This window comes from Rhinolophus hipposideros (assembly GCF_964194185.1).
Source record: "Rhinolophus hipposideros genome assembly, chromosome: 17".
Taxonomy (NCBI): domain Eukaryota; kingdom Metazoa; phylum Chordata; class Mammalia; order Chiroptera; family Rhinolophidae; genus Rhinolophus; species Rhinolophus hipposideros.
This window is the reverse complement of record NC_138063.1, coordinates 14,464,173-14,490,741: the sequence shown is the minus strand read 5'-3', so window position 1 is coordinate 14,490,741 and position 26,569 is coordinate 14,464,173. Positions and strand designations below refer to the sequence as shown.

At 34.3% G+C, this 26,569-nt stretch overlaps 1 protein-coding gene across 3 annotated transcripts in view; it reads left to right on the top strand.

Annotated features, from left to right (window-relative positions):
- WDR7 (WD repeat domain 7) overlaps positions 1-26,569 on the top strand; it is a 301,626-nt gene that overhangs the window by 109,481 nt on the left and 165,576 nt on the right. For all 3 annotated transcript variants that reach the window (XM_081078981.1, XM_081078980.1, XM_081078982.1), the window contains one exon: positions 14,807-14,923. In XM_081078981.1, the coding sequence (XP_080935107.1) occupies positions 14,807-14,923 (117 nt within the window). The remainder of the gene's footprint in view (positions 1-14,806; positions 14,924-26,569) is intronic.

Genomic DNA, 26,569 nt, shown 5'->3' with positions numbered 1-26,569 from the left:
AATATTTCCTTGGTTAAAAGTATTTTATTTGTAAAGGATATAATGATTTTATTTTAGTGTTATAATAGAAAATGTAATCGTAATTAGAAAAGCGCTATCTGGAGAAAGGACCTCAGTCAGCCTTGGTGGGACATGTGGGAACATCATGTTTCTATCAATAGTGGCGATAGGGTAGGGGAAGGGTAAGTTGATATTCATACGATCCTTTTGGATAAAATATATCCCACTTCACCTGACTTGGAGGTTTTAACTTGGAGCTTTTGACTTGGAGCTTTGAGAATCATTAGTCTAGAGCAGTCCTTCTTAACACAGTGATTTTTGCACACTCTCCACCCCAGTATTTGGCAACAACCTGGAGACATCTTTGTCACAACTGGGGGAGGGTGTGATACTGGCATCTGGTGGCTTTAGGCCAGAGATGCTGCTAAACAGAACCATCCCCCTACCGTCGCCCAAGAATTGTTCGCTGCAAAGTATCATAGTGATGAGGCTAAGAAGCCCTGGGCTAGAGTCATTAAAAATGGTAAATTTCTTGCCTTCTCTCCAATTACATTTCTAGGAGATAGTGTGCACATGCTTATGTGACTGAGGATAATACAGCAGTTGCATAGATAGTGTTTTTCAGTGGTATTTATATACAGTTAAGTTACCTAATTGATTATCTTTGCATTGAGTAGTACCTGTTATTTTAGGAAAACGTTGTCTTAAGATATGCACTGTATAACTTGTATGGTAGACTTTTTCATTTGTAATAAGAATATGTAAAATAGATGTACAAGCGGCACGTGCTAACACTGTTTATGAATGCTCTACATATGTGTTTGTAGAATTGCTTTCATAAACAAAAGATTAAAAACAAAGTTGTGCTCGCTTCGGCAGCACATATACTAAAAACAAAGTAAACGTGCTCGTCAATCTGTGTATCATATTTTCAGTCTCTCCTCTCTCCTTTCTCTCCCTCATTCAGCAGCTATTATTAAGCTGGAGGCACTGGGGACTGTAATGACGCACGAGATGGTCCTGGTCCCTGTCTTCAAGGAGCTTATTTTCTATTAGGAAGGCAGGTCATCAAATGAGCAATAAAACAGTGTGGTAAGAGCTATAGTCTGGAGACTGTACAGAACTGGGGGAGTGTCAGCAGCACAAGGCCAATGGCATGGAAACATGGAAAATAATCAGCGGCTTCATGTAAAAGAGATGTATTCAGAGGGCAATCCTAATATAACTCTGTTTAAAGGTGGAAACAGTTTGAACTCTGTAAGTCCATTATAATTTACATAAATTTAAAATTTCTATTTTTGCAATGTAAGTAAATGAGGGTAAATGGAACAGCATGGCACTATTTTCATTAAATAGTGAAATACTTAAAAATTATTTTCTGTGCTGTGGTCATAAAAGAGCTGGAAACATTAAGATAGAACATAGTTGTACATATGTTTCATACACCATTTAGTGAAGTGTTACTAATATGAATATGTAAAGCACTTCTTAGGACAGTGTTTGGTATATTCCAAGCATTACATATTTTAATATGTTGGCCTCTGTTATTTGCACCATCGTCATCATCCCAAGTAAAGAGTATTTGAAAAGAATGTGTAAACCAGTCTGATAAAAGGTGGATATATACCTATTTATGTTGAAAAAATTAAACATATTTTTAAGATGTGCTGCTATGCACTCCGAGGAAAGTTACTGGTGGGGGTGGCGTGGTGGCAATATCAGGTATCCTGCATTCTCATGACATCAAGTGGATCGGAGCCATTCGCCGAACCTCTTTAAAGCACACAAGTCGTTCTTTGTTATGGGCATTCTCTGAAAGAGAAAGTTGATCTACTTTTGTCAATCTCAAGTTTCTTTAATGATAGTATATTTTTAGTGATTCTGTACTTCCTCACCCCGCAGTCCTCCCTGCCACCAGTCTAGGGGGGATATATTTGAATTCTAATCTAAGAGTCGCTGCCCAATTTAAAAACATTTGAAGTTGTGTTTTTATGTGTGGGATTGGGTTAAAAAATGGAAGCTTATATTCTTTGCACATTATAGTATTCCCTCTCTCTTAGAATTCACTCATTTTTCTTTTTTTTTTTTAGAACTTTGATTGCAAGTTAATTCTTGAAAAGCTCTGCCAGAGGCAATGATTGGTGCTCCCTTAGTTAATTCAACTTTCCATCCTCCTGTAAATCACTAGTTAGATATGAATAGTCTTTAAAATGAATTGTGAGATTTAATCAGTGTAATGTGGAAGAATGATATGCTTCTATAGATGCATTATTCTCATTACAGTGTATGAATGCTTCTGTCTTCAGCAGTTTGATGCCATTTTGTCATGTTTCCAAGCTGAAGTAAATATATTTCATGCACCTGCTTGCTTAGTGTACTTTAAGGTGTACCATTTTACTTCTTTTCTGTATATCCCATGCATGAGTATTTATTTATATTTGAGACATAATTTGTAGTTCATTATGATAATGAAGCCATCCAATCTGCATAAAAATAAATACGTACAGTAAGTCCTGCATGGGGATCTTGGGCCAAGGTCGAGGACCCTAACGTTGGTCCCGAAGTGACCCAGCCCTAAGCCCTTAGCAAGCAGTCCACTGAGGGATAGACATGTTGTAATGCCAATTTGTGACTCAGGTTATTTTAGCATTGGACATAGGGAAATCTATTAAATTGGCTCCCGTGTCATTTTGATGTGAGCCCATCTTTTTTTTTTTTTTAAAGCACTTCCTTATCATCTTGTATTTTCCTTGCCCCAGTCCTAGAATCAGCCATTTTCCCAAGGTGCTCTGGTTCCTTCTAATGGAAGAGAAGTACTAGAAACTAAGACCTGGGTGCTAGATGTGCTTGTTTTACTGGTATTTCATTGCTTCCAGGCCCTCTCACTGGACAGAACTGCAAAATAATATATGTGCATAACCAAGGTATACCCAAATATCTATTTCTATGTCTGCCTATCTCTCCATATATGTTAAAATAGGTAAGAATTCATACTGTCTCCCATTTTAATCCACCACCACAGGATTTCAGTCTGGTCTTCCCCTTTTGCTTCTTTGTATTTTCTTTCTCTATGTGAGAAACCTGACTCTCAGCTATAATAGATGTACTTGTGTTTTTCAACCCTAGTAGACATAAAAAGTAATTTAGAATTGCTAACCTGTATCTCTGTGAAAAAAATCAGTTTACCAACTAGAGGACCGTATTCATATACAGTTCTTTTTGTCTTTAGCATTACAGTAAGCAGTAGTTTAGCTGTTTTCCAGTTCCTTAGGTCAGCTACTTTTTTCTTTATACCCTTCAGTGAGGTTATGCTATACGTTTTTAATATATTCATTTGGTCACAGTCTACAGTTCATCCTCAGTTCCCTGGCATTCTGGCTAATTCAGTTTTTTAAATTGGCATGCAGTACGATTTAGTCTTTGGGTTTTGACAAATGAATAATCAGGTATCCACCATCACAGTACCATATAGAACATTTCCAACACCTTGGAAATGTCCTTTTGTTGCCTCTTTGTAATCATTCCCACCCTACCTCACCAAATCCTTGGCAATCACTGATCCTTTTTCCATCTGCAATAGTTTTGCCTTTTCCAGAATTCTATATAATGAAATCATACAACCTTTTAGGTTTGGTTTCTTTCACTTAAAGTATATTTAAGATTCATCCATATTGTATGAATTAGGAGTTCATTTTTATTGTTCAATAGTGTTCCATGATATGGCTGTACCAAAATTTGTTTATCTATTCAACTGTTCAAGGACATATGGATTGTTTCCTGATTTTGGTGGTTATGAATAAACTACAATAACTATTCTTGTTTAGGATTTTGCATGAACATGAGATTTTAATTAACTTGGACAAATACCTAGGATTGGAATTGCTAGGTCACAGAGTAAGCATGAGTGTAATTATTAAAAAAGCAAAACAAAACCCTGCCAAACTGTTTTCCAAAGGAACTAACATTATAACTTCCTACTAGCAATGAATGTCTGTTTCATTCATTGCTGGATTTGTCTGGATTTGATAAAATCCAGTGTATCAGTTGCCTAGCTTTGTTTGTTTGTTTGTTTGTTTGTTTTTCCACTGGGTTGCTTGGTTTTTTTATTGTTGAGTCTTATGAGTTATTTTACATATACTGGGTACAAGTTCTTTAACAGATACATAATGTTCCAATATTTTCTTTCAATCTGTGGCTTGTCTTTCATTCTCTTGGCAGTGTCATTTATAGAACAAATATTTTAAATTTTGATAAAATCCAGTGTATCAGTTTTTCTTTCATGACTCATGTTTTTTGTGTATCTAAAAACTCATTGGCAAACCCAGGGTTATGCAGATTTTCTCCTATGTTTCTTCTAGAAGTGTTACAGCTTTACATTTATCTGAATTGGTCTTTCTATTTATTTTATCTATAAGTAACATTGTTGCTTGTTTCATCCTTTTTCACATATAATGTGACTTTTAGGTCATTAACTTACTATCTATACTTAACACATCTTAAGAGTTTTGACTATAGTCTCAGAAGCTACTTGTTTATTTACTGTTCATACTTCACACTTTTTATTGGTGTCATCCATCCAAATGTTTTTATTTTCTATAGAAGAACATAATATTCTCAAGTAATGAAGTCAAAGCACATCACAATGTTTATCTATTACTGTGAAGAAATTTTTAGAATACCATTATTTGTTAGAATACCATTAATTGTTAGAAAGGCATTATAATGTGATCTTAGAGCTGCCAATTAAATGTGTCATCTACTAGGATGATATTAAAACAAGATGTCCTGTGTCTTAATTTTCAAATCAATTATGCAGTCCGTGTAAAGAGATCACGAGGTCAAAAGCTTTCCTACTTGTGTGTGTGTGTGTGTGTGTGTGTGTGTGTGTGTAGATATTTGAAAATAACATAATTGGCAGTAATAGAAGTCATTGTACAATATATTGATTCTTTGAAATGTAAATATTTGCTCTAAGTGTTTTTGGCTTATGTATAAACAGATGTTATAGAAGTCTGGAAATGGAGCTCTAAAAGGAGGGAAACGATGCTTAGTAACAGTTTTAAGAAAGACAAATAGGTTTGTCAAACAGGATAACAGTTGAATATTGAAGTCTGAGGAAAGTAAAGTACTTCTAGAGAAAAATAAATTAATGAGCCAAAATTAGTAATAACAAAAGCAACAGTAATGATATGAATAGTTGTTTATTGAGAACTTACTGCATCCCAGCTGCTGTGCTGAACTATACCCCTATATCATCACTGCATTTAAGAGATAATGTATCACTGTCTTTTATCTTGTATTCAGTGGGTTGTAGACAAGGATGCAGGTCAGTTTGGCTGGGTTGCCAGAAGTTACTGCTTTTTATTGCTTGCCTCTCTGGGACTGTCTACACATACAGCTTAAATTCTGTGCTTTCATAATTGTCTTCACACAGCTGCTTCTGACTCTGCACAAGCTAACTTCCTGGACTATTCTGATGACGAGAAAGAGAAGTTATGGGGTTCTTCTTACTTATCCTAAAACCTCAAGTTATTCAAGTTCTTGTTTACTGTTATTACATAGCCACCAACTCTAGCAGTCTTGTGGTTTTATTTACCACCTGTTGACTTGCTCTCCATCTACCATGCTGGAGCCTTAAAGAGGAAAAACAGATTCCTTTTCTGCTTCATTTTTTCTGTTAGCACCCTGTTTCTCATTGCTTTTAGGGCTCTGACCTTAAATATCCCTTTAACCTCACTTTCACCTCTCCTCATACTTCTTATGCTTCTGCTACCCAGCTCTGTACATACATCAGGGTCTTTTAATATATTGTCCTGTCTTCCTGGAATTTTCTTCACTTAGTGTCATCCCATGGTGAATTTTCGTATGTACTTGAAGACCCAGCTCAACTGTTTCCTCCACATGAGGTTGTTTTTGATATGTGTTCTCTTACCCCATCCCAAGCAGAGTCAATTGATTTTTCTTCAAATGGACAGTATATTTTCACTTATGCACTTATAAATCTGTTTTCCACATGGCTATCAGTTTCTATAGTTCATAGTCCTTTATTTTTCCCCTTCATTTTTATCGCCTTTGCCAAGCATAACCATTATTGAAAAAAAAGTTGATGAAATGAATCTTCCCTTCTTATCCTTCTCCGTGTTCAGAGCTCTCTTTCTATATGCTTTATGTGTCTTGATTTTCTCCCCATTTATACTGTCTTTATTTTTTTTTAATCAAGATGGTTTTAAATCAAGTGGTTTTCACACAGTTTTTAAAAAGTGGTATCCTTTCTTCAAATGAAAACTTCTCTACAGTATGTGTGTATGTGTGCGCGCACACGTGTGTGCACGCATGTGCCTGCACACACACCCACATATGAAAAGGCAAAGATGGGATCTGGGAGGTCTCCCTTCTTCTGCCGGCACGTCTGGGGAACTCCTAAGGCTCCAAGTAGTATATGTAGTTTGAAAATCATTGGCCTTTTGCTACCTCGGTTTTTCAGTCCTTCCAAATCATTCTTCACAGAGAGATCTTTCTAAAACACAAATCACATTATTTGTCATGCTTAAATTTCGTTAATGCGTCCCCATGGCCTCATCTCCCATGTGAGCTTCTTGGGAGCTAAGGCAATCTATGCCTTTCTCACCTTGGTGTCCCCAGTACCTGGTATGGGCTGGGTACATGGTAGCGGGCTTCTCCATGAGTGTTTAAGGTAATGAGGGGACTTTGTATGGTTACCTATCTTCATCATTCTTACAGCTTTGCTTCATTCATACTGGCAGTGCCAGACTCTCTCTTAGTCAGATCTCGCTCATCTTTCAGGCCCAGCCCAAATCTTGACCTCCTTATTTTGAGGCTATCCTTAGCTTTAGCAGCCTTCATCAGTTTCCCTTTTGATTTCTAAAGTTACTTATAAAGAACTACATGCTTCGTATACTGTATTTATTTATTTATTTATTTAGCACACTGCTTTGTTACCACTTGGTGGTATAACGTCTGCCTTGGTAATACTAGCAAAAAAATGAAAATCCATAAAGGGTTTCAAAGGTACTTTCTTATCCAGGAGAATATACTTTGCTCAGTTCTGAGATATAGAGTTCTGCTTTTAATTTGGGTTTCTAAATCAGCCGGAGGTTATGATTTTAAGTTCATGCTTTAGTAGAGTTGTGCGTTAAGACAGATTTGCCTTTGTTTCTCAACACGTTGTAGGTTGAACAGTAAATCTCTGTTTTATTGTGTCTTCTGAAACCAAAATTGGTCTTGAGTCAGCTCATAGCCTGCAAATCAAAAAGAAATCTTTGAAAAAGTGCATGCAATGAATTAAAAATATTACATGTGATTTTTTTTTTTTACCATGGACCCTTTTCAGGTTCTTGTTGGGAAAGAGGAATGATAAAGCTCTATACTTCTACATTAATATTCTGTTGATAGAGTACACTTCCTGTCTTTTCTATTCCTTGTGCAGTTTTCAATAAATGTTTCTTTTGTTGTTTTCAGAATTGTTTATAATTACATTTAATGTGACAGCAGTTTTCTAAAAAAAAATCAAAATGCTATTTAGGAAAAATGTATTTCATTTCTTTAAAAAATAACTATTGAAATGCATTACCAAATTATATTCTTATTCAGGCTGGAAGACGGTTTGCTTATTTTTAACTGTATTTTTCATTTCTGTAATTGGTGTGTGGCCTTTAATAAAATAACTTGGTTTTAAATTACAATTATCTCTATTTGGGATAAGGGATAAATGCCCTCAGCCTTCGGTACAGGAAGACGTTTCTCTGAGACATCTGTACTGTTATATTTTATATTTTTTATCCTATTGCAGAAGGAAAAGTGGATACTGTGTCTTTAATGGAAAGCAAAAGGTTATCTTTCTCTGGCCTTTGTGTGTCTGTGCTGATGTGAATGTAGGCAGCCAGACAGGCAATGTGTGCGGAGAGACTAGGGAACTGGCTGTGGATCGATACAAGTGGTGTGAAGTGAATTAATGCGAGGCAGGCCGTCTGTCTGTCATTGGATTGCGGGGAATGTGGTCAGTCACTGCAGAGATCTGCTTCCAATAAACTCAAGCCTTCTGCCTGAAAACAAACTCTAGATACGCACATACTCCCTTCCTCACTGTGACATTTCACTTCATTCAAAGTGGATGTTCATATCAAATTATTGCCTCTGGTTTATTTTAATTGGACCACAGTTGTGAGAAACTGATGAAATAAAGATACCTACTATTCTTTTAGCTCCATTTTCAATCTCAGTGGAAATCTTTATTACTATGAGAATGAGAAATATAATTTTTGTTAATATTTATAAATACTCTGGTATATATTTTTCTTTCTGAGTCCTAACAGTATTGTTTACTGCTTCCATCTAATCTTCAGTGAAATAATAAAATTATAATGAACTCACATGATTTTATATTCCAATATTGGTTAAAGTGCTATATTTTAAATGTTACTCTATTAAAATTTAGCATTTAATCTTTGATTATTAAGTTAATCTCATGACACTGAAGTCTTCTGAGTTCATATTATTTATCATTACTCAGATGTTACTAGCCAGCAGGAGAAAATGGTTGTAAAAGAAATTTACAAACTTTTGAAAGATAAATTTTAGAATAGTGTACCTGATTTTACTGGTGAGGATAGGCAAGTGCAGCCTTGTTACATTGATTTGGAAAACTGTATTTCCATATTTAGATTTTTAAAATGTTTTTCTAAAGTGATTAAAAATATTGCATACAAATGGAAAAGGTGTGTGTATGTATGTATATACACATGTATGTATGTAATATCTCTCACAGTGACTAGTGATCTAAGTATTTCGAAATCTAAATGGTGTGAAGCTCTCCTGACAGCCTTCCATCCTTCCATGCCTTCTCTTCCTTCTGCTTCTAGCCATAACACCACCCCCCACACTCCCTTTCTCTGCCGTGTCCACACTTAACTCCTACCCAATTTCTGCTCCACTCCACTTTTTCCTTATTTTTCTCCTGAGTCACAGCATAGAACCCATTTATAGACACCTATTGTCTGGTGTGTTTCATTTCTTTATTTTATGAAATCTGTATTTGGGGACTAACTGGTTTTTCACCTCTTTCCATTAATTTTTTGTGTATGTTTTTTATTGTATCTCTTTACTGTCTTTATCTCTCTATCATCTCTTTATTGTACCTTTTTATTGTATGTCTTTTCCCAGAACAAACTTATTATTTTATTGTGTATTTAATAACATAATTTGTGTCATGAGATTGAAGGTATTTAGTTCTATTCAAGATGTATTTATTGAACTTTTGTGAAATGTTCGTTACTGCCTTTTATGGGGATACTCAGAAAGTAAATAAGTCTTAGATTTTATGGCACAGTTTGACAAATAAGTTCACTTACATCAAGTACATAAGAGAAAAGCAAAGTACCACCATATAACGGGTTGATTTTTATAATCTTGATTATTAATATGTAAAAAACTGAAGGTTCCATGTATTTTCTATGTAGCCTGTTCTTCATATTTCTCAGGAATATTTCATCATTTTATTGACAGTGGATAGTGATGAAGTGATTTTTATGTTTCAAAAAGTTTTGTTCTTTTATACCAGGAAGAAAGTAAAACAATTTTTTCCTAGTCTTTGTGTTTCATTGAAAATAGCAGTGTATTCTGGCATAAACCTCAAAATTCTCAATTCTCTTTAGTGACAGTGATACGTAGAATCTTTGACTGTATCTTTTTTTTTAAGGCAGTTTTATTAAGATATAATTCACTTGGCAAAATTGGCTCTTTTTAGTGTATAGTTCTATGAGTTTTAAAGAAATGTGGGTGGTCATGTTCCCATTCCCACAATCAGGATACGGGTTATTTTCATTATTCTGAAATATTTGCTCCAAACACTTTGTAGTCAACACTTTTGCCGTACCCTTAGCCTCTGGCAACCACTGATTTGATTTCCATCCTATAGTGTTGCCTTTTACAGAATGTCTGCTGTAATGTTTGCCTATTATCATAAGATAGAAATATAATTAAATACTGCGGCCGTTAGAGACACCTAAGTTATGGCTGGCAATTTTAAAAAATGTTATTGTTCCTTCTTTTGCAGTAGTTTCTATGTTTAGGATTAAATAATGATTTTTGCTCATCTTTTACCATAACTTTATGATCCAAAAGTTCAAAAGGAAAATTTTCTGTCATTTCCTTAAAACAAACTGTTAAAATTCATTTTAAACAACCTGTACCATTTGGATTTGAGTTTTGATGGTAGTAATTTGGTCTTTCATTCTCAGTATTTCTTACCTTTACATCCTCCAACAAAGGTTAGGAATCAGAGATATTCTATTACTGTCTTAAGGCCCAATTTGACTGAAGTTAGGATGTTTTGCTGATCTTTAAAAAATAAAATATTATCATTTTGAAGTAACCGAAATTAATCTTTTTTTATTGATTGGTAACAAAATAACCCAGGAATTTTGACTGAGGACTAACAGAGTGATTTACAAATATAGTCAAAATCAAGAATATAGTTGAATTAAAAAAAAAAATAAAAACTAAACGTTGCTCCTTCCTGACACAAGAAATATACACGGTGACTTTTCTTACTGTGTGCATGCATGTTCCATATGGTCCTTTCTTCCCCTGGTTTTCTTTAGCTACATGGCAGGAAAGGTATCAAGAGGGTATATAGATAGAAGTAGTGTGGATTCCTTGATTGATCTGGAAGGTTCGAAAAGCAATCATTTTTATTAAACAGCTTTATTGAGATATAACACACGTGCCATTACATTTGCCCTTAAAAGTGTCACAGTTCAATGGTTTTAGCATATTCAGAGTTGTGCAGCCATCACCACAATCAATTTCAGAACATTTTCATCACCCCAAAAGGAAACACTGTTCCCATGGTGTCACTCCCCTTTCCCCCAGCCCTCCCATCCCTAAGCAACCACAGCTGTACCTGTGTCTTGTAGATTTGCCTGTTGTGGACATTTCATATAAATGCAATCGTAATAACGTGGGGTGTTTTATGACTGGCTTCTTTTACTTGGTATATTTCCTTTTATTGCTGACTACTATTCCGTTGTATGATATTTCACAATAATCTATTAATAAATTGCAATATATTTTATGTTTATCAGTTGACGGACATTCAGATTGTTTAAACTCTTTGGCTTTTATGAATAATGCTGCAGTGAACACTCCTGTTCAAGTCTTTGTGTGGACGTAGGTTTTCATTCCCTGGGAGTGGAATTGCTGGGTCATAATGATAATTCTTCAGAAGAACTGCCAGACTGTTGATGTTGAGTTTTGAGAGTACCTTAGATAGTCTAGGTACTAACCCCTTGTTGGTTATGTGATTTGGAAACCTTCTCCCAGCGTGTAGCTTTTCTTTTCATCCTCTTACTAGGGTCTTTTGTAGAGCAAAAGTTTTTAATTTTGATGAAGTCCACTATACCATCTTTTTCTCCTTTTACGGGTTGTGTTTTTGGTGTCAAGTCTAGCTTTAGACCTCAAAGATTTTCTCCCTTTTTTTGGTAAAAGTTTTATATTTCTTTGTTCTACATGTACGTCCATCATTCATTCTGAGTTAATTTTTGTATAAGGTGTGAGCCTTAGGTCAGGGTTCGTATTTTTGTCTGTGGATGTCCAGTGGTAGCAGGTGATTTATTGAGAGACTGCCTTTCCTCCATTGAATTGCTTTTGCACCTGTCAGATGTCTATTGGACGTATTTGTGTGAATCTTTTTATGGGTCCTCTATTCTATTAACCTAGAGCCACCATTTTAATAACTTTATATGATAAGTTTTGAAATGGGGCACTGATTTTTCCTACCTTATTCTTTTTTTCCTCCAAAATTCTTTTCGCTATTCTAATTCCTTTGTCTTTACATATAATTTTAGAATAATTTTGTCTGTAGCTACAAACATTGTGCTGGAATTTTGATAGGAATTATGTTAAACCTGTACATCAATTTATGGAGAATTTATATCTTTACTGTGTTGAATCTTCTAACCCATGAACAACATGATATGTTTCGGTTTCATTTATTTAGATCTTCTTTGATTTCTTTCATTAGTGTTTGTTTGTTTTTTTTTTTGGAAGAATTTTTTTATTATTATTATTTTTATTTATTGGGGTGACAACTGTTAGTAAAATTACATAGATTTCAGGTGTACAATTCTGTATTACATCATCTATAAATCCCATTATGTGTTCACCACCCAGAATCAGTTCTCCTTCCATCACCATATATTTGATCCCTCTTACCCTCATCTCCCACCCCCCCTTTCATCAGTGTTTTGTAGATTTCAGCATACAAATCCTGTATGTTTTTTTTTTTTTAGAATTACATCTGAGAGTTTTTTTTTATCTTGAATTGATGCCAAATTTTGTCAAATGATTGATATGATTGTAGGATTCTTTTTCTTTTTTAGGTTGTTAATATTTTAGATTATGTTGAGAGATTTTTGACTATAGAACCAGACTTGCATCCTTGGAATAAACCCCACTTGGTTATAGTGTATAATTCTTTTTATATGTTACTGAATTCTGTTTGCTTATATTTTGTTAAAGATTTTTGAGACTATGTTTATAGAGATATTGATTTGTAGTTTTCTTTTATTCTTGTATTTTCTTTTTTTCTACCAAGAGATAAAGGATTTTATACTCCTTACTTTGTTTTGGAAAGCATCGATCAAAGAATCAGTTTCAGCATAGCTACTTAGTCTTTCTACCTTGGCTACTTTGACGTATACATGTTTGTTCCTTAAGCTTTGTCCCAAAATATTGAATGCTCTCAGTTGAACAGTTACCTGGTATAATCCCAGAACTCCATGGAGGGCTTGATAGTATTTAATACTCAGTATCATAATCAGTACCCATAATTCCTCATGGTTGTGTAGTGGTTTTCTGTCATACTTCCTACCCTGGAACTCCACCCCTTGAAAGACTTGGCGGTAAAAGGATATTGGGGTGTGATAGCAAAAGACCTACATGTCAATAATGGTTCCTGAATTTTGTAGCTGTGTTAAGTTGAGCAATTACTTAACCTCTCTGATTAAATGAGATCAATTTAAGTAGATTTGTAAACTTGTTACTACATAAATACCAGCTTTATTTTCATGGAACCTTTTAATTTTACAGGAAAGGAAAATGCTACTAAACTTTTCCTTAATATCTTTTTCTGTTTCTCTGATCATTTTCAGAATTATCAAGAGTTAAGTAAGGAATGAGACTAAGAGCTTTCAGAGATTTATATTTTGATTTAATAATACAGAATAATGATATTTAATTTTGTATTTAAGCAATAAATGTTTAGGAATGTGGCATTTACCTTCACCTCTTTGTGATTATTTTATTGATAGACATTTTTAAGTAATATACTTAATACCATTTTTTCTAGTAATCCCCTCCTTTATTTTAATATTTTATCTGAAAACCCAGCAACAAAATGATAACAGCAAAGGGATGACTTTGTCATTGTACATTCATCAGGCACCATTGATCCAGCACTTTTCATTTTTTATGTTGGAGCAATTCTGAACAAAATGGTGGTACTAATGTGGTGTGTTCTCTTCCCCACATTTAAATTGTTAGGAACTGCCTACTGGTAGGTCTCGTTCTGGATCATTCATGCTGTTTTATGACTAAGATTCTTCCTCTCTTGGTGCCTTTCATAAACCAGAGGCAACAAGGTTGAATTTCACATAGAAATGTTTAAGTTAATACACCTTGGAAGAAAAGAAGTTCTTGAATATTTGTAGCTTTTGGTTTTTAGAATATTTTGATGGATGCTATGTATGAAGTTATTAAAGTACTTAAGATTTGATTAGAAGATTCAATTCCAAAAGCTATTTCCAATGGTGAAATTTTTATACTCCATGATTGAACAATACCTGTTGATAACCATATGAAAAATATCGAGACACCCTACTCTTCATTGCCTAATTAGAAATAAAGTGGTAAATGTAAAGTGGCAACAAAATATATCATCAAGGATGGGAAGATAAGTAAGGAAAAGACATTTGTATGAACTATCAAATTCTCAGTTTTACAGAGTGGAAGCTTTGGGAGCCCTGATCTAGTTCCCCTGTCTGTTTCAGTTAGGTTCTTTCAGTGTGATAATTATCTGAGCTAATATCTAATTCCTTCAGATGGATCTGTTATACTCTTTATGTGATGCATTTCAGGTCTCTTACCTTGACCCAGGGTTCAAATCCCTCTTTTGTCATCATCCTTCTTCCCAGCCCCCTAATTATAAGCAAACTAATATTAAATAAACTTATAAAATAGTCTTCACTTTCTAGGTTTTTTCTTTTAGCATAATTATATCTAAATCAGCTAAAGTAACCGTAGTAAAAACGTTGAAAGAAATTAAGTGAAAATGTTATTTACATCAGCACCATTTTTCTTTTTTTCCCAGATCTTATGAAAAAAAGTCAATATTGTTTCTACCTGTGTGTGTATGTGTGTATATGTGTGTGTGTATGTATGTATATATATATATATATATATTCATATATATATATATATATTTCTTTATGTGTATGTGTGTGTGTGTATATATATATATACATATGTTATATTTTAACATGGAGGTAAATATATATATATATATACACACACAGTGTAAATATGTATATATACACACACACACATAAATAGAATACACATGAACATTTGGTTCATTACTTGGTGCCTTCTTAAGTTTGGTGATTATATTGTATTTTTAAACAATGTATTGTATTTGCATCCAATAAGCAAGTTAAAAAAGCTTTAAGAGTTTAGATCTATGTTTCTTTTATTTCTTAAAAACTAAACTTGTGGTTCCCCTTTGTTTTAGCTGGGGTCTCAGCAGAAGCCATGCACACAATCACCGCTGCTCCTGACACCACTTCCGGGCCAGAAGCCAAAGTCCAAGAGGAAGAACATGACCTTGTAGATGATGACATCACAACTGGTAAGGGCACCACATCCTGCACATAACCTGCATGCGCCTTGTCCAATATTGGAAAATGGTTTTAGGTCCTTCATAGTGGGACTAAATATATTGGTGGAAAGGATGGAAACTTGTATTGATAGAGTGTTTAGTTTTATAGGACTCTTTAGCATCCTTTTTCATCTTGAAGTGGAAAGAAGCAGAAATGTTTATTTGGTCCAGGTTTGCTTATTGTTGCTGTAACAATGAACCTGCTAGCTGTGCATTTGATTTTCTGGGGACCTTCTAATTCAGAGGTTAGGATCATCATGAAAGCCTCAGAAAACGTAGAGGAATACGCCTATTATATTACAAGAGGTTTTGCAATTATAGGGTAAATGAAAATTCTGAAGTTGGAATAGCAATATATGCAATATAGACTACATAAGGAAAGGTTCAGATACACTTTGTGCCTATACTATACAAATAAATGCTGCTTTTAAAAGTTATTTACATTGCTCGGCTAGTGAACATTCTTATCTGTGTTATCACATAGCCAGGCATAAAGTAAAATTTAGGAAAGCCATACAGCACATATGTTCAGCCCATCATTTTATAGCCTTAATGCAATTCCAATTACTGGATCTACAAGTACATTCAGCTCAATTTCTCTCAATGCACAGAGCATAAAAACAACCTAGTGTATAGGCATTTTTATTGGTATTAAAAATGATAACCTTTTGTTTTTGGTGCAGATGATTAAAATATAAAATCTGATGATATATATCTGTAATTATCATGAAGCAACAAATATTAACTTAATAGTAACCAATAATTTGAAAAGAAGTAGGCCCAGAAAACATCACTACAATTTTCCACTAAAATTAAAGGGAGAAAAAAACAAATGGAAGGATTTTTTGTTGTTGTTATTTTTTTTCTTTTTCTTTCACAGCTCTGTGTGTTATTTACTGTTACCACCTCAATGCCTTTAAAATATATTCACTGGGAAGAAGTCGAGGGAGCCTAATGATCTCCCTGGAAAATATACAAACCCTGTATTAAAAGAAAAACCCATAGCTGTGCAACTGCTGCCAATCAGTAGTTGACTAAGTGGGAAGCATCTGGTTTTTAGTAAAAATGAGATGATGGTGGTTACTATTACTTCTTACTTTTAAATTCTTTTTAATGTATCACTTCATTGATTTAAAAAAATCATCCACCTTGAATATAAATTATTTCAGAAACTTTCCACGTTTCACAATTAGGGAATTTGTTTCAGTAGCTACTAAAGGAAATTATTTGCAGATTTTTAAAACTAGTTTTTTTTTTATTCTATTTTCATTGCTTTGTTTTATGCTATTATAGATATTTGTATTTTAACTACCTGTAAAATTTTAAAGGCCTTCTTATAGATGTTTTGTTATATATTATTTTCCTGTAAATTTTAAAGGCCTTCTATCTATAAAAAGTGGTGGTGTAATTCATAGGAAAAAAAAACGTTACCTCTGCAATGGTAGACTGACTCAGTTTGCATTTGGAACAAAAGCTAAATTTTTGAGCATTCAAGTAAGCATTCTCAAATCAGTACATTGAAGCACTGCCTTATGCACTAGCAGAGCCATGAGACAGCACTATACTACATGATGGTGTTTTTATTTGATTGTTAAAATATTAAGCTTAAAAATGAAAATCTAGTTTTGGAGAGTCAATTAATGTTCTGCAAACTGTATTTTAATCTGTAAGTTCAGTTAAACATACGTGACGAATGGCTTTTATCAGTTGATCTGTTCATTTCATGCCATGGGTACTAGAGGCAAGAATGGTCAATCTCCAAAGAATTTAAATAACTAAAAGAGGCTTCTTTAACATGTTGTCAAAGCAAGTAGCATGCTGCGGTCTGTAGATCATTCAGGTTACCTTTAGATTGTGTGACTTGATTAAGACGTGCTATAGATTTTTGTGAAGGTTTAGAAGAAAACCATATTTCTCTTTATTGACTAGAATCCTATATAAATTGCATTATGAAAAATATGGTAGATGCATTGAGAGAAACCAGTTTAAAGCACAATAATCTTATTTTGGGATAACCAAATACAAAAGGGAAAACAGGTCAGGTTAACCATTCACTTTGAAAAATCTGTTGCTTTTTTTCCCCTGGTTATTTAAAAGGAATTTCTCTAATAATATTGCCTATAAAATAAATAGAAATTATATCATGACAGAGATATTTGTAGTTTGAGTGAATTTTTATATGCATAGTTATATTAATTTTATATTTGTAGTAATCTGGAACTTAATTCTTCAGTAGAATTAGCTGACCAAGATACCAGTTAAAATATGAAGTATAACTCAGTGCTTTTGCTCTAGGCAGAATAGTCATTTTTGGAATTTTTCTTTTGGGTGAGAAATGAATGAGGTATGGAGTTTGTCTTACGACACTTGAACCTGAGCCTAACAGTCTTTGTTAGTGTTTGTTCCATAAAAGTAAGGAACCATGTGTGTTGGCTATGATCAATTGGAACTAATTAAATTTCTTTGAAATGAAAAGTCTTAACTGGAAGAGAACAGCTGGAAAAACTGGGAAGAAAAAATTGAGTCTTGATTGAGACAGTTTAAACCTTCTTGCTGTCATTTTGAAAATATGCTTCAGCTTCTTTCTATATCTCTTTTTTTTAAAGCTAATATCTATCGATCGGCTCTACAAAGTAATGCTGCAGTGTGCCTTAGTCAACACACATACTCGGTTTTACTTAGCATTCCATCTTAAGGTTCATCAAATTCTTTCCTTTAACCACATGTTTTAAATTACCTATCAAAGCTATATTAGCTATTTTTACATGTTAATATTCTTTTTAATGTAGAAAAATATTAAAACTTACTCCATGTTTTTCTTTTTTATTGTTCAGTATGCATGGGAATGTACTTACTTTTTCAATGGCATTGCTTCAGGTTTTGCAATACTCTATATTTACAGTCTGTTTTACAACATAGTAGATGTTCTTTAAAGTTAATTGAATGGCATCAAGATTATTTCTAGATTATTCATAATTTCAGAGTCACGAGAATATTACTATAAATCTGTGTATTTGCTTTCGTATGTATGCTTTTATTTGTAGTGTTATAATTTACATGTTTACATAGACATAATATATAATCAATATTTGTAAATAATGTATTCTTATTTTCATTACAATATTAAGAGGTTATAATTATATTAGTAGAATAAATCCCACTGAAACTGACATATACAGAAAAAATTTTAGATAACTCATAATCCATTTTTTTAAGGTAGACCTTTTAGGTGACTTTGTTAGCTATCTTTATGTAGTTTTCATCATGGTAAAGGATGACATTCTGAGTGGGGATGAAGCTATACATCCCCTAAGTGTTGCATTTGAAAACAATCTTTCATCATTGCAAGTTAAAAAGAATTTTTGAAGGGTTTCATTCACAGACCTGCATGGATCTGTTTCAGAAAGTCACTGTATTCTTCTGAGGTTCATACTGCAGTATCCTGCCTTTTGTTCAATACTGCAAGGACACAAACTGACCACATAACAGTGATAAAGGGTCAAGAGTCACTGACATTGTCAAGAAAAGACAGCTTGGTAGTACATCAGTAACACAGTTGACAGATTCAACTGCTTACAACAAAAGCAATGATGATATATGAATCTGGTTTGGTTTGTTGTATTTTTTTGTAAAACTTAAATGTAATTGTTAAAAAAAAGATGAGAAGTGCTATAGAGAAAAGGAAAATATAGAGAAGAGTAAGAGAAATTGAAAGTAACGTCTATTGACAGCTTACAGTATCCCCGCACTTTACATTTGACTCTTAAACATCATTTCTTTGAAGTGGATACCAGTATTTTTCGAGCTATAGATGAGGAAACAAGCTCAGAGAGGTCACTTTTATAAGGTCACGCTCTTAACGAGTGAGAGATCTGGGACGTAGAATGAGTCCTGCTTATGTGGGGGCTTAAGCACCACCCCACCTTGCCTCACAATTCTCAAGCTCATTGAACTTCAGCAGATTTCCGTTTTTTTTTTAAATGTGAGATGATGTCAGTCTACCTTCATTGCTTATAACATTAGGCATAAGCCTGATATTTGCCGGATAGCCTCTCTTATTTAAAATGCAAATTTATTATTCAAAGGTAGACCAAGAGATGATCTTTAGAGAAAAAAATCATTACATATTTGTTCTTTAAATTTTAGGCCATTATTTAGGACTACTGTGATATAAGACTGTACATATAAGTAGTGTTCATTACTAAACAGTTATTTTATTCACGCATATATAAATGAAATATTTACTGTTCTGTGTATCTTTTTGAAGTCATCAATATAAAACTGACACTTTAGCATATTCATATACTAAAGTCAACATCTTTAGTATATTAAGATAGAGCTGAAAAGGACATCTGGTCGGCGACTAAATATTGATTTGTGCATTTTACCATTCACTAAAACTTCATAAAATGTTTATATGTTTGTTTTGGCTGAAAACTAGGAAATTCGACCTGTTCAAGTACAGATAAGTTGTAAAGAACAAAATTTATGGCATTATATATTCAGAAATAAAGTACTTTCTAAGCATAGAGACAGAAGCCTTATAATTAGTAAACTAGAATAAGACATTTTCATTGCACGTCTTTTCTTTCTCATTCTTTAATTTATGATTAACAGTCTAAAAGGTAGTACGAGATCTGTGTGAATTTTAAATCATTTGTTGTAAATTGTGATCACTACCTTTGCTTTTGACTTCAGAATATTAGCTACTACAAAATATAAATTTACTATATTAAGGTTTTGGGATAATTATAAATTAGTAACACTGGGATTTATTTCCCATTAGGTTTTCATGAAAACAGATCTTAAGAAAAATAAAAGTGTGGATTTCATAGTTTTCTGAGTGAAATATGTCACTCCAAATCATTTATATTTTTCTGTACTTTCTTTTAATCGGGAGGATGAAAATGTAAATTAAAATATTTCTTTTTTTTTTTTTTAGTGTTTAACACTCAGTTTTAGTTGTATATTTACAGAATTTTAAGTAGAGTATTTCTAAATATGGTATTTGAGAGTTTGTGACCAGAATATTAAAGTACAGACCAAATAATGACTTTCAGTCATTCATTTTTTTCTCATATTTTTCCTTCTGGGTGACTCACTGACTTTCCCTTTTGTTTTTGGTTTTAACTACCACTTACATGTTAATGACTATTAAATCTGTATCTGTAACTGAGGCCTTTCTGCTATCAGATTAATATGTCCTCCTGCCTTAATGTCCCATAGATACCTAAATACCAAGTCCAAAATAAGCTCGTATTTCTTCCTAAAACTCATCTCCTTTATGTTTGTATCTAGTTTAAAGGAATCACTAAGGGAAAGGTATCATTAACCACCCCATGTTCCAAACTAGCAACCAAGGAATAATCCTGGCTCTCCCTCTTTCTTACAACGTCCACATGTAGTTGGTACTGGTTCCTATAAAATGTTAATATCTCCTGATGATTTTTCTGTTCTCCATTTCCACAGAGAATACTTAGGTCCAGATTCCCAGTTTTTCTGCTTCTGATTATTATTACATTCTCCTGCAACCATCTCCCTGTCTCCATTCCCTTGCCCTCGGACAGCTCATGTCTTCCATTACTGTGAGACTTGCAGAACCCAGTTCATCACCCTTCACCCTCATTAATTGCTGCTTAATGGCTTCCCATTGATTATAGCACAAAATCCAAACACCTTGGTGAGCTATCTAGGGTCCTTCAAAGACTGATCCCCATCTCTAGCTTCGCCAACTGCTGTAGCCTCACTGAACTTTTCCCCAGAGTTCCCTGGTATTTCATGACTCATACTTTGTATGTGCCACTCATCCGGCTGGTATGTACTCAGTTGTCGCACTCGTGTGCTGAAGTTCTGAGGGTTCCCTTCAAACCCAGCTTGGGCGTCACCATCTTCCCGAAGCTCTTCTAGACCCCGCTTATGTGAGATCTCCCAGCGTGTTGTATGCACTTCTGCTGTTGCACTCTGTAATACTGTTAAATGACCACTTCACCTGCCCTCTCTGAGTCATGTGTGGACATGTGACTCACCTCTTTGTATTTCTAGCTGTAAAATAGCCCCCGGGTACCTAGCATCTTCTCAGTTGTTTATTGAATGACTGATTGAATTAGTAAATCCACAAGATGACTCGTATTTCAAATAGCATTCCTTATATACTATATACTATAGGTTTACTTATATATATTTATTATTTACTTCTATATATTTACTATGTATTTCTTATTCATATGTGTGTGTGTGTATTCTTAACCTCTCCCCTTCTTCTTACTGGGAATTTAATGGCTCAAAAAGCATTTGCAAAAGATTAGTGAGGGAATATAGGCTTATTTCCAGATAAATTCTCTCTCGATCTTGTGAAAATGAGACTTGAAACAGATCTAAGTGCGTGATTACATCTACTGAATTAGTAACTGTTGATGCCCATTTAAAAGTTTTATCTTTTTCTCTTGGAAAACAATATGCCTTCAAAGTTAGGAAAAAGATGTGGTCCATGGGATTTAAATGAGAAAAGATATAAAAAAATACCTGATGCGACATGTGTTTTGTAAGTTAAATCTTAATCAGAGGATAGAAGTGGGATGTGATGCTCTTGTGGGACGCGCAAGTAGAGAAACCAACCCTTAGACCTCTCGCAGTCACCTGTGGTCCGCGTTGACCCAGCCAGACCCTGGAGATGTGCTGAGGAATGACGGTCCTGGTCTCTTGTAAGTCTGCGAATCCCTGTTTGGTTGCTCTCTCTTTAATCCACCCTTTTCTTCCTTCTCTGTGTGTCTCCGCCATTGCCCTGGGAGCTGTGCCACCTTATTCTTAGGCTCAGCTCTGTCAATGAAAACCCAAATCTCTTGTGATTTTCCTGGCGCTAGAGTTACCAGGTAGCTGTTCTCCAAGAGGTCCCTCTGGGGGTTGGTGGGCCATTCAGGAGAAGCAAGGTGGCTTGTATGGGAGGATGGAGAGAGGGGCAGGGCACAGATACTCATAGGAAGGAGAGAAATGCAGAGTTTCTCCAGGAGATTTGACATTTAAACATACTCCACTGAAGAATGAGAGTGTGCAATCATGTCGTGTGATGGTGTACATGCGGCTTTGGTGGCATTCCTCTGGGTATCTGCAATCAGTTATGTAGCGCGAAGAAAACTTGCTTTTTATCATCCATTGAAAATTGCAAGTTAAACACTCCGATTTAATGTGTTCAGGCTTATGTTTAAAGGCTTGGCTAGGGTGATCTGCCTAAGAAAAGGCAGAAAAGAAAAAGGAAAGAGCAAGGACAAAAGATGGCTGATAAATAAGCATTTGAATGTTCAGTTTCTCTTGAAACTTTTTTCAGACTTTTATAAATGGGAAATCTACTTAATATCAATGTATTTTCACCAAAAAGGTATTTGTGTATTTAAATGAATTAAATTTGGTCAAGTATCAGAGGTGCCATAACGTAAATTAATCAACTGCTGCATTGGCACCTAATTTTTCATAATGATATTTTCTAATAATAGCACTTTTATTTTTTTTAATGTGTGTATACACGTGTACATAGTCTGTTTGCATATAACACTTGAGCAAAGGGTTGGCCAGATAAACAGTGATGGACATTATGTTAGCAAACTCATCTAAAAAGAACACATTTAAAAATCAGGGACTTAGTAACTATCACAGTAACGCACTAGCGTTTACTAAGTACCTAATGTGTGTCAGGCTGTGCTCCAGGCTCGTTTCAATCCTCACAACAACTAATTGTAATAAATCCTCATTCTCACTTCCATTTTACGAGAGAGGAAAATGAGGCACAGAATGGTCAAGTAACTTTCCACAGAAAGGCCGCAGATAGGAAATCGCAGCGTCGGGATTTGAATCCAGACCATCTGCCTCTAGATCTCATGCTCTTAAATGCAAGTAATTTGTTCAAGCAATATGATTTAAAGAATCTTCTAAGAAAATAAACAAACATATTCATCATTTTCTCTATGTCTGATGTGGAATCTTCCATTTTAATTTTTAATATAGTTTAATTTTTTATGGAGTACAAGGAAATACTTAAAATGTGAAGAAAAGACTTCTTGTTTTCTTTAAAAATAAACAGATAATTAGTACAGGAAGATAATTTTATATTAGAATTATTTCGTGTTCATTTGAAATTACAGAAATAAAAACGCCAGCACATATACAATATTAGGTTACAAAAGCTTAAGGTGTGGTTATTCAGATTTAATGTGAGATATTCTTTCTAATGCATTTAGAGTAAATAGGAAAAAGCAGAAATACTTAGATGGGAATGTAGGGGCGATTAAAAAAAAAAAAGCCTTTCATGTGAGTGGATAACCTTCAGGATGAACTTAAAGTTTGGCCTTTTGTGAGCTATGTAATAATACCTCACAGATAAGAATGAATTGCATTAGACTGTGGCACACTATTATATATCTGTATATTACATGAATTGCCCTTGTAATTGATAACAAACCCATATGACCAAAAGTTGTAATTCACAAAAGTAATGACAACAGTGTCTCATAATTCACAGACTTTGTGTCATACCTGTGAGTGATGGCTGCTACTGTGCAAACCATGTTAAAGGGGAAAACAGGTTTAAAACGGGATGTGGGCTTTTGAAGAATTCTTCCTGATTATTTTATAGTCACTTTCAATACACAAAAAGATAATTACATTGACTAGCATCCTTGACTTTCCCCATGATTTCTTGGACTAAAATTAATTGCCAAGCATAAAGCCTTTTATTACTCTTAATTTGAACTTTTTAATCACAAATGAAAGTTAGCATTTACTATTTGAAGGGAGATGATCATGAACCTGAATGTATTTTCTCCCACGTGATAGACTGGAAGGAGGAGCCCTCCCTCACAGGTAGGATAAAAAAATCAATTGACAATACTTACCCATCTTGTGTTGTTGTTTTTTTGATAACTATATATCCTAAATAAAGACGGGTGACTTAAATAAGGTAAACCTAATTTAAAAGGATTCAGGAAGACAAAACCAGCTACTTCTGTCTGTTTGTCCTTTTTGTATATTATTTTTTCATTGTCGTTGGTACCATCTAAAAGAAATGAAAGGAACATTTCATTTAATTCAACAAAAACATTAATATGCACCTTGTATTTTTCTATCGGCACATTCTAGGGAGGATTTAATACAGCAAACATTTAGTTGAGAAGCTGACGGTTTAGTTTTAGAGCGATGTAAAACTTACATTTCCTATGTACATCTAAGGGTGAATCCATAGATTTCATAGAAATAGAAAATCAAAATAAAGCAGATTAAAATCAACTACATGAAAAGCTGCTCTGCAATAGTAAGTAGTAAATATATAATTAGAATATTTTTAAATATATGTGGTTGCCGCACAGGCTCTAACATCTTGTGTTCAATTATCAGCTTCCCTGCTTATTTGCTCTGTGGCCTTTTGCAAGTTACCTGACCATGCCAAGCCTCCATTTTCTCACCTCAAATGTGAGGATAGTAAGATTGGAGGATTAAGTGGGAGGATTAAGTGAGATGATGTGTGCCTTCTTAGCAGAGGAACTGGCCCATAAGTGCTCAAGAAATGCTATGTGCTCCTTCCTTCCTTTCCCCGACCTCATAACCGCCATCATCCTTAAGTGATTTGCTTTAATAAATAGAATAATTGATTTGTAACTAACAAATTATTTATAAATCAGTTCATCTAGATGACTTGATGTTTATTCTAGGTAGTTTGATCATCACTCCCAGGGATATAAATTACTAGATAAATTTATACTTTATAGCTCGAGAAATAAGCTACAACCAAAGTTCCATGCAAATTTTCAGAAATATCTAAAAGTTGGTTCATGACATATAGACGAATTATTATATTTCTTAAACACTTTTATGTTGACTTCTTTTAATCACACTTATTATCTGAATTGGATCTGACCAAGAAGAATTAATCGTTTCATGAAATAGAAATAATGACAGCCTTAAAAGAAGATATTTATTTATATTTATGGTAGGGAAAGGAGAGTTAATTTGCATATTCAGACCTATGTTTGGCCAGTGGTGATCAGTGAGGAATGGGAGGGAGAGAATGACACAGAAAAGATTTCTGAAGATTCTGATATAACCATTTAGTTGAGAGTCACTGACAGGAAAGCATATTTAAAAGACGATAGAGCCTAAATGATAAAAGAAAATCTTCGCCACACTATCATTAATGATAACCTTGCCAAGAAAGAAAAAGGAAAAACATTTAATGAAGCTTTCATACTTGCAAAGGACGCTTACTTATCAGGTCAGTTTTTTAAAAGTGTATGTTCAAAAGTAGAACAAGGTATATACCACACCAAAGTATCAATTAAATGTGAGAGTAGAATAAAGACATTTCCAGAAATGCAAGATCTCAAAAAAAAAACCCAAAAAACAAAAAACAAAATATCTCCCATGCTCTATTATCAGGAACTAGTGCAGGAGGTGCTCCACCAAAATAAGGGAAAACAAGAAAGAGGAAGCTTGGGATCCAGTGAAAGAGGCAACCTTGTTTATAAAGTCTAGCTCCCCGTTTTGTGCTTGGAAATCCTATCCCACTGTCTTGTGAGTCTGCACCTCTTAGGAACATAACCTCAGGAACCCAGCCATCCAGTGCGTTGCACAGAGAAGAGAATTCTGGGAAACAGGCATTTGTATTTCAAGGTTTAGCAGTCCCTCATGGGAAGTTGTACTATTGGATTAATTTTATCAAGCTTTCTTCAAATGCACCGAACTATGTTCCAGATATATACCAAGATCTGCTTTACTTCCCAGGCTGGGCTTGATTTCTGCTCCCTAGCCTGCTTACCCATTTTCCAGATTTACATAAATGGGTGAGACTTTGGAGGTAAATTATTGAAACCTGTAGAAAACCAAGTAAACAACAGCAACAAAAGACAATTATTAACTGCAAGAAGGGAAAAACGGTAACACTGAAAAAGTTCTCAGGATTGATAATCCACATGATTGGGCTATAAATAGCATGCACGTCATCATGAAAATAGAAAGATTGATTATGATATAGTTTCAATAAAAACTATGATATAATAAATTGGGAGGAAGAGGGAGAAGGCAGAAGACAGAGTGTGTGTGAATGTGGTATGTGTGTGAGTGAATATGTGTGTGTATGTGTGTGTGAGAGAGAGACATGTGCAAATAAGTTATGTACACATATGTGAAGGAGAACCCAATATTCATGGACCACAGTGGGGAATTTAAGCCTAAAGATAAGATAAACCTGAAACTGAAAAATTAGAAAGTAGCAACACAGGATTTTCCAAAAGAGCCCAAAGTGGTTTTTGCAGTGAAAAATAGGAATGGGGTTGAGGGAGTGCTGCTTTTTTATACTTACTTGTAGAACTGTTGGAGTCTTTAAACAATGTATAGTTTCATAAATATTCATAAATTAAAAACTATAAGTATAATTCAGTTTTAAAAAGTAGAATAAGGAAGTACATAACCAAAGGTGATAGTAAAAAGTGACATAAAATAATGTCACCGAGTCCAAGCCAGAATGAATTGGAAACAAGCAGAGTATGTGATTTGTTCCATCCACCTTCCCTTCTTGTTTTCTATAGCTATCTACCAAAGAAGGGGAAGACAAAGAAGACAGATCTCCACTAGGGT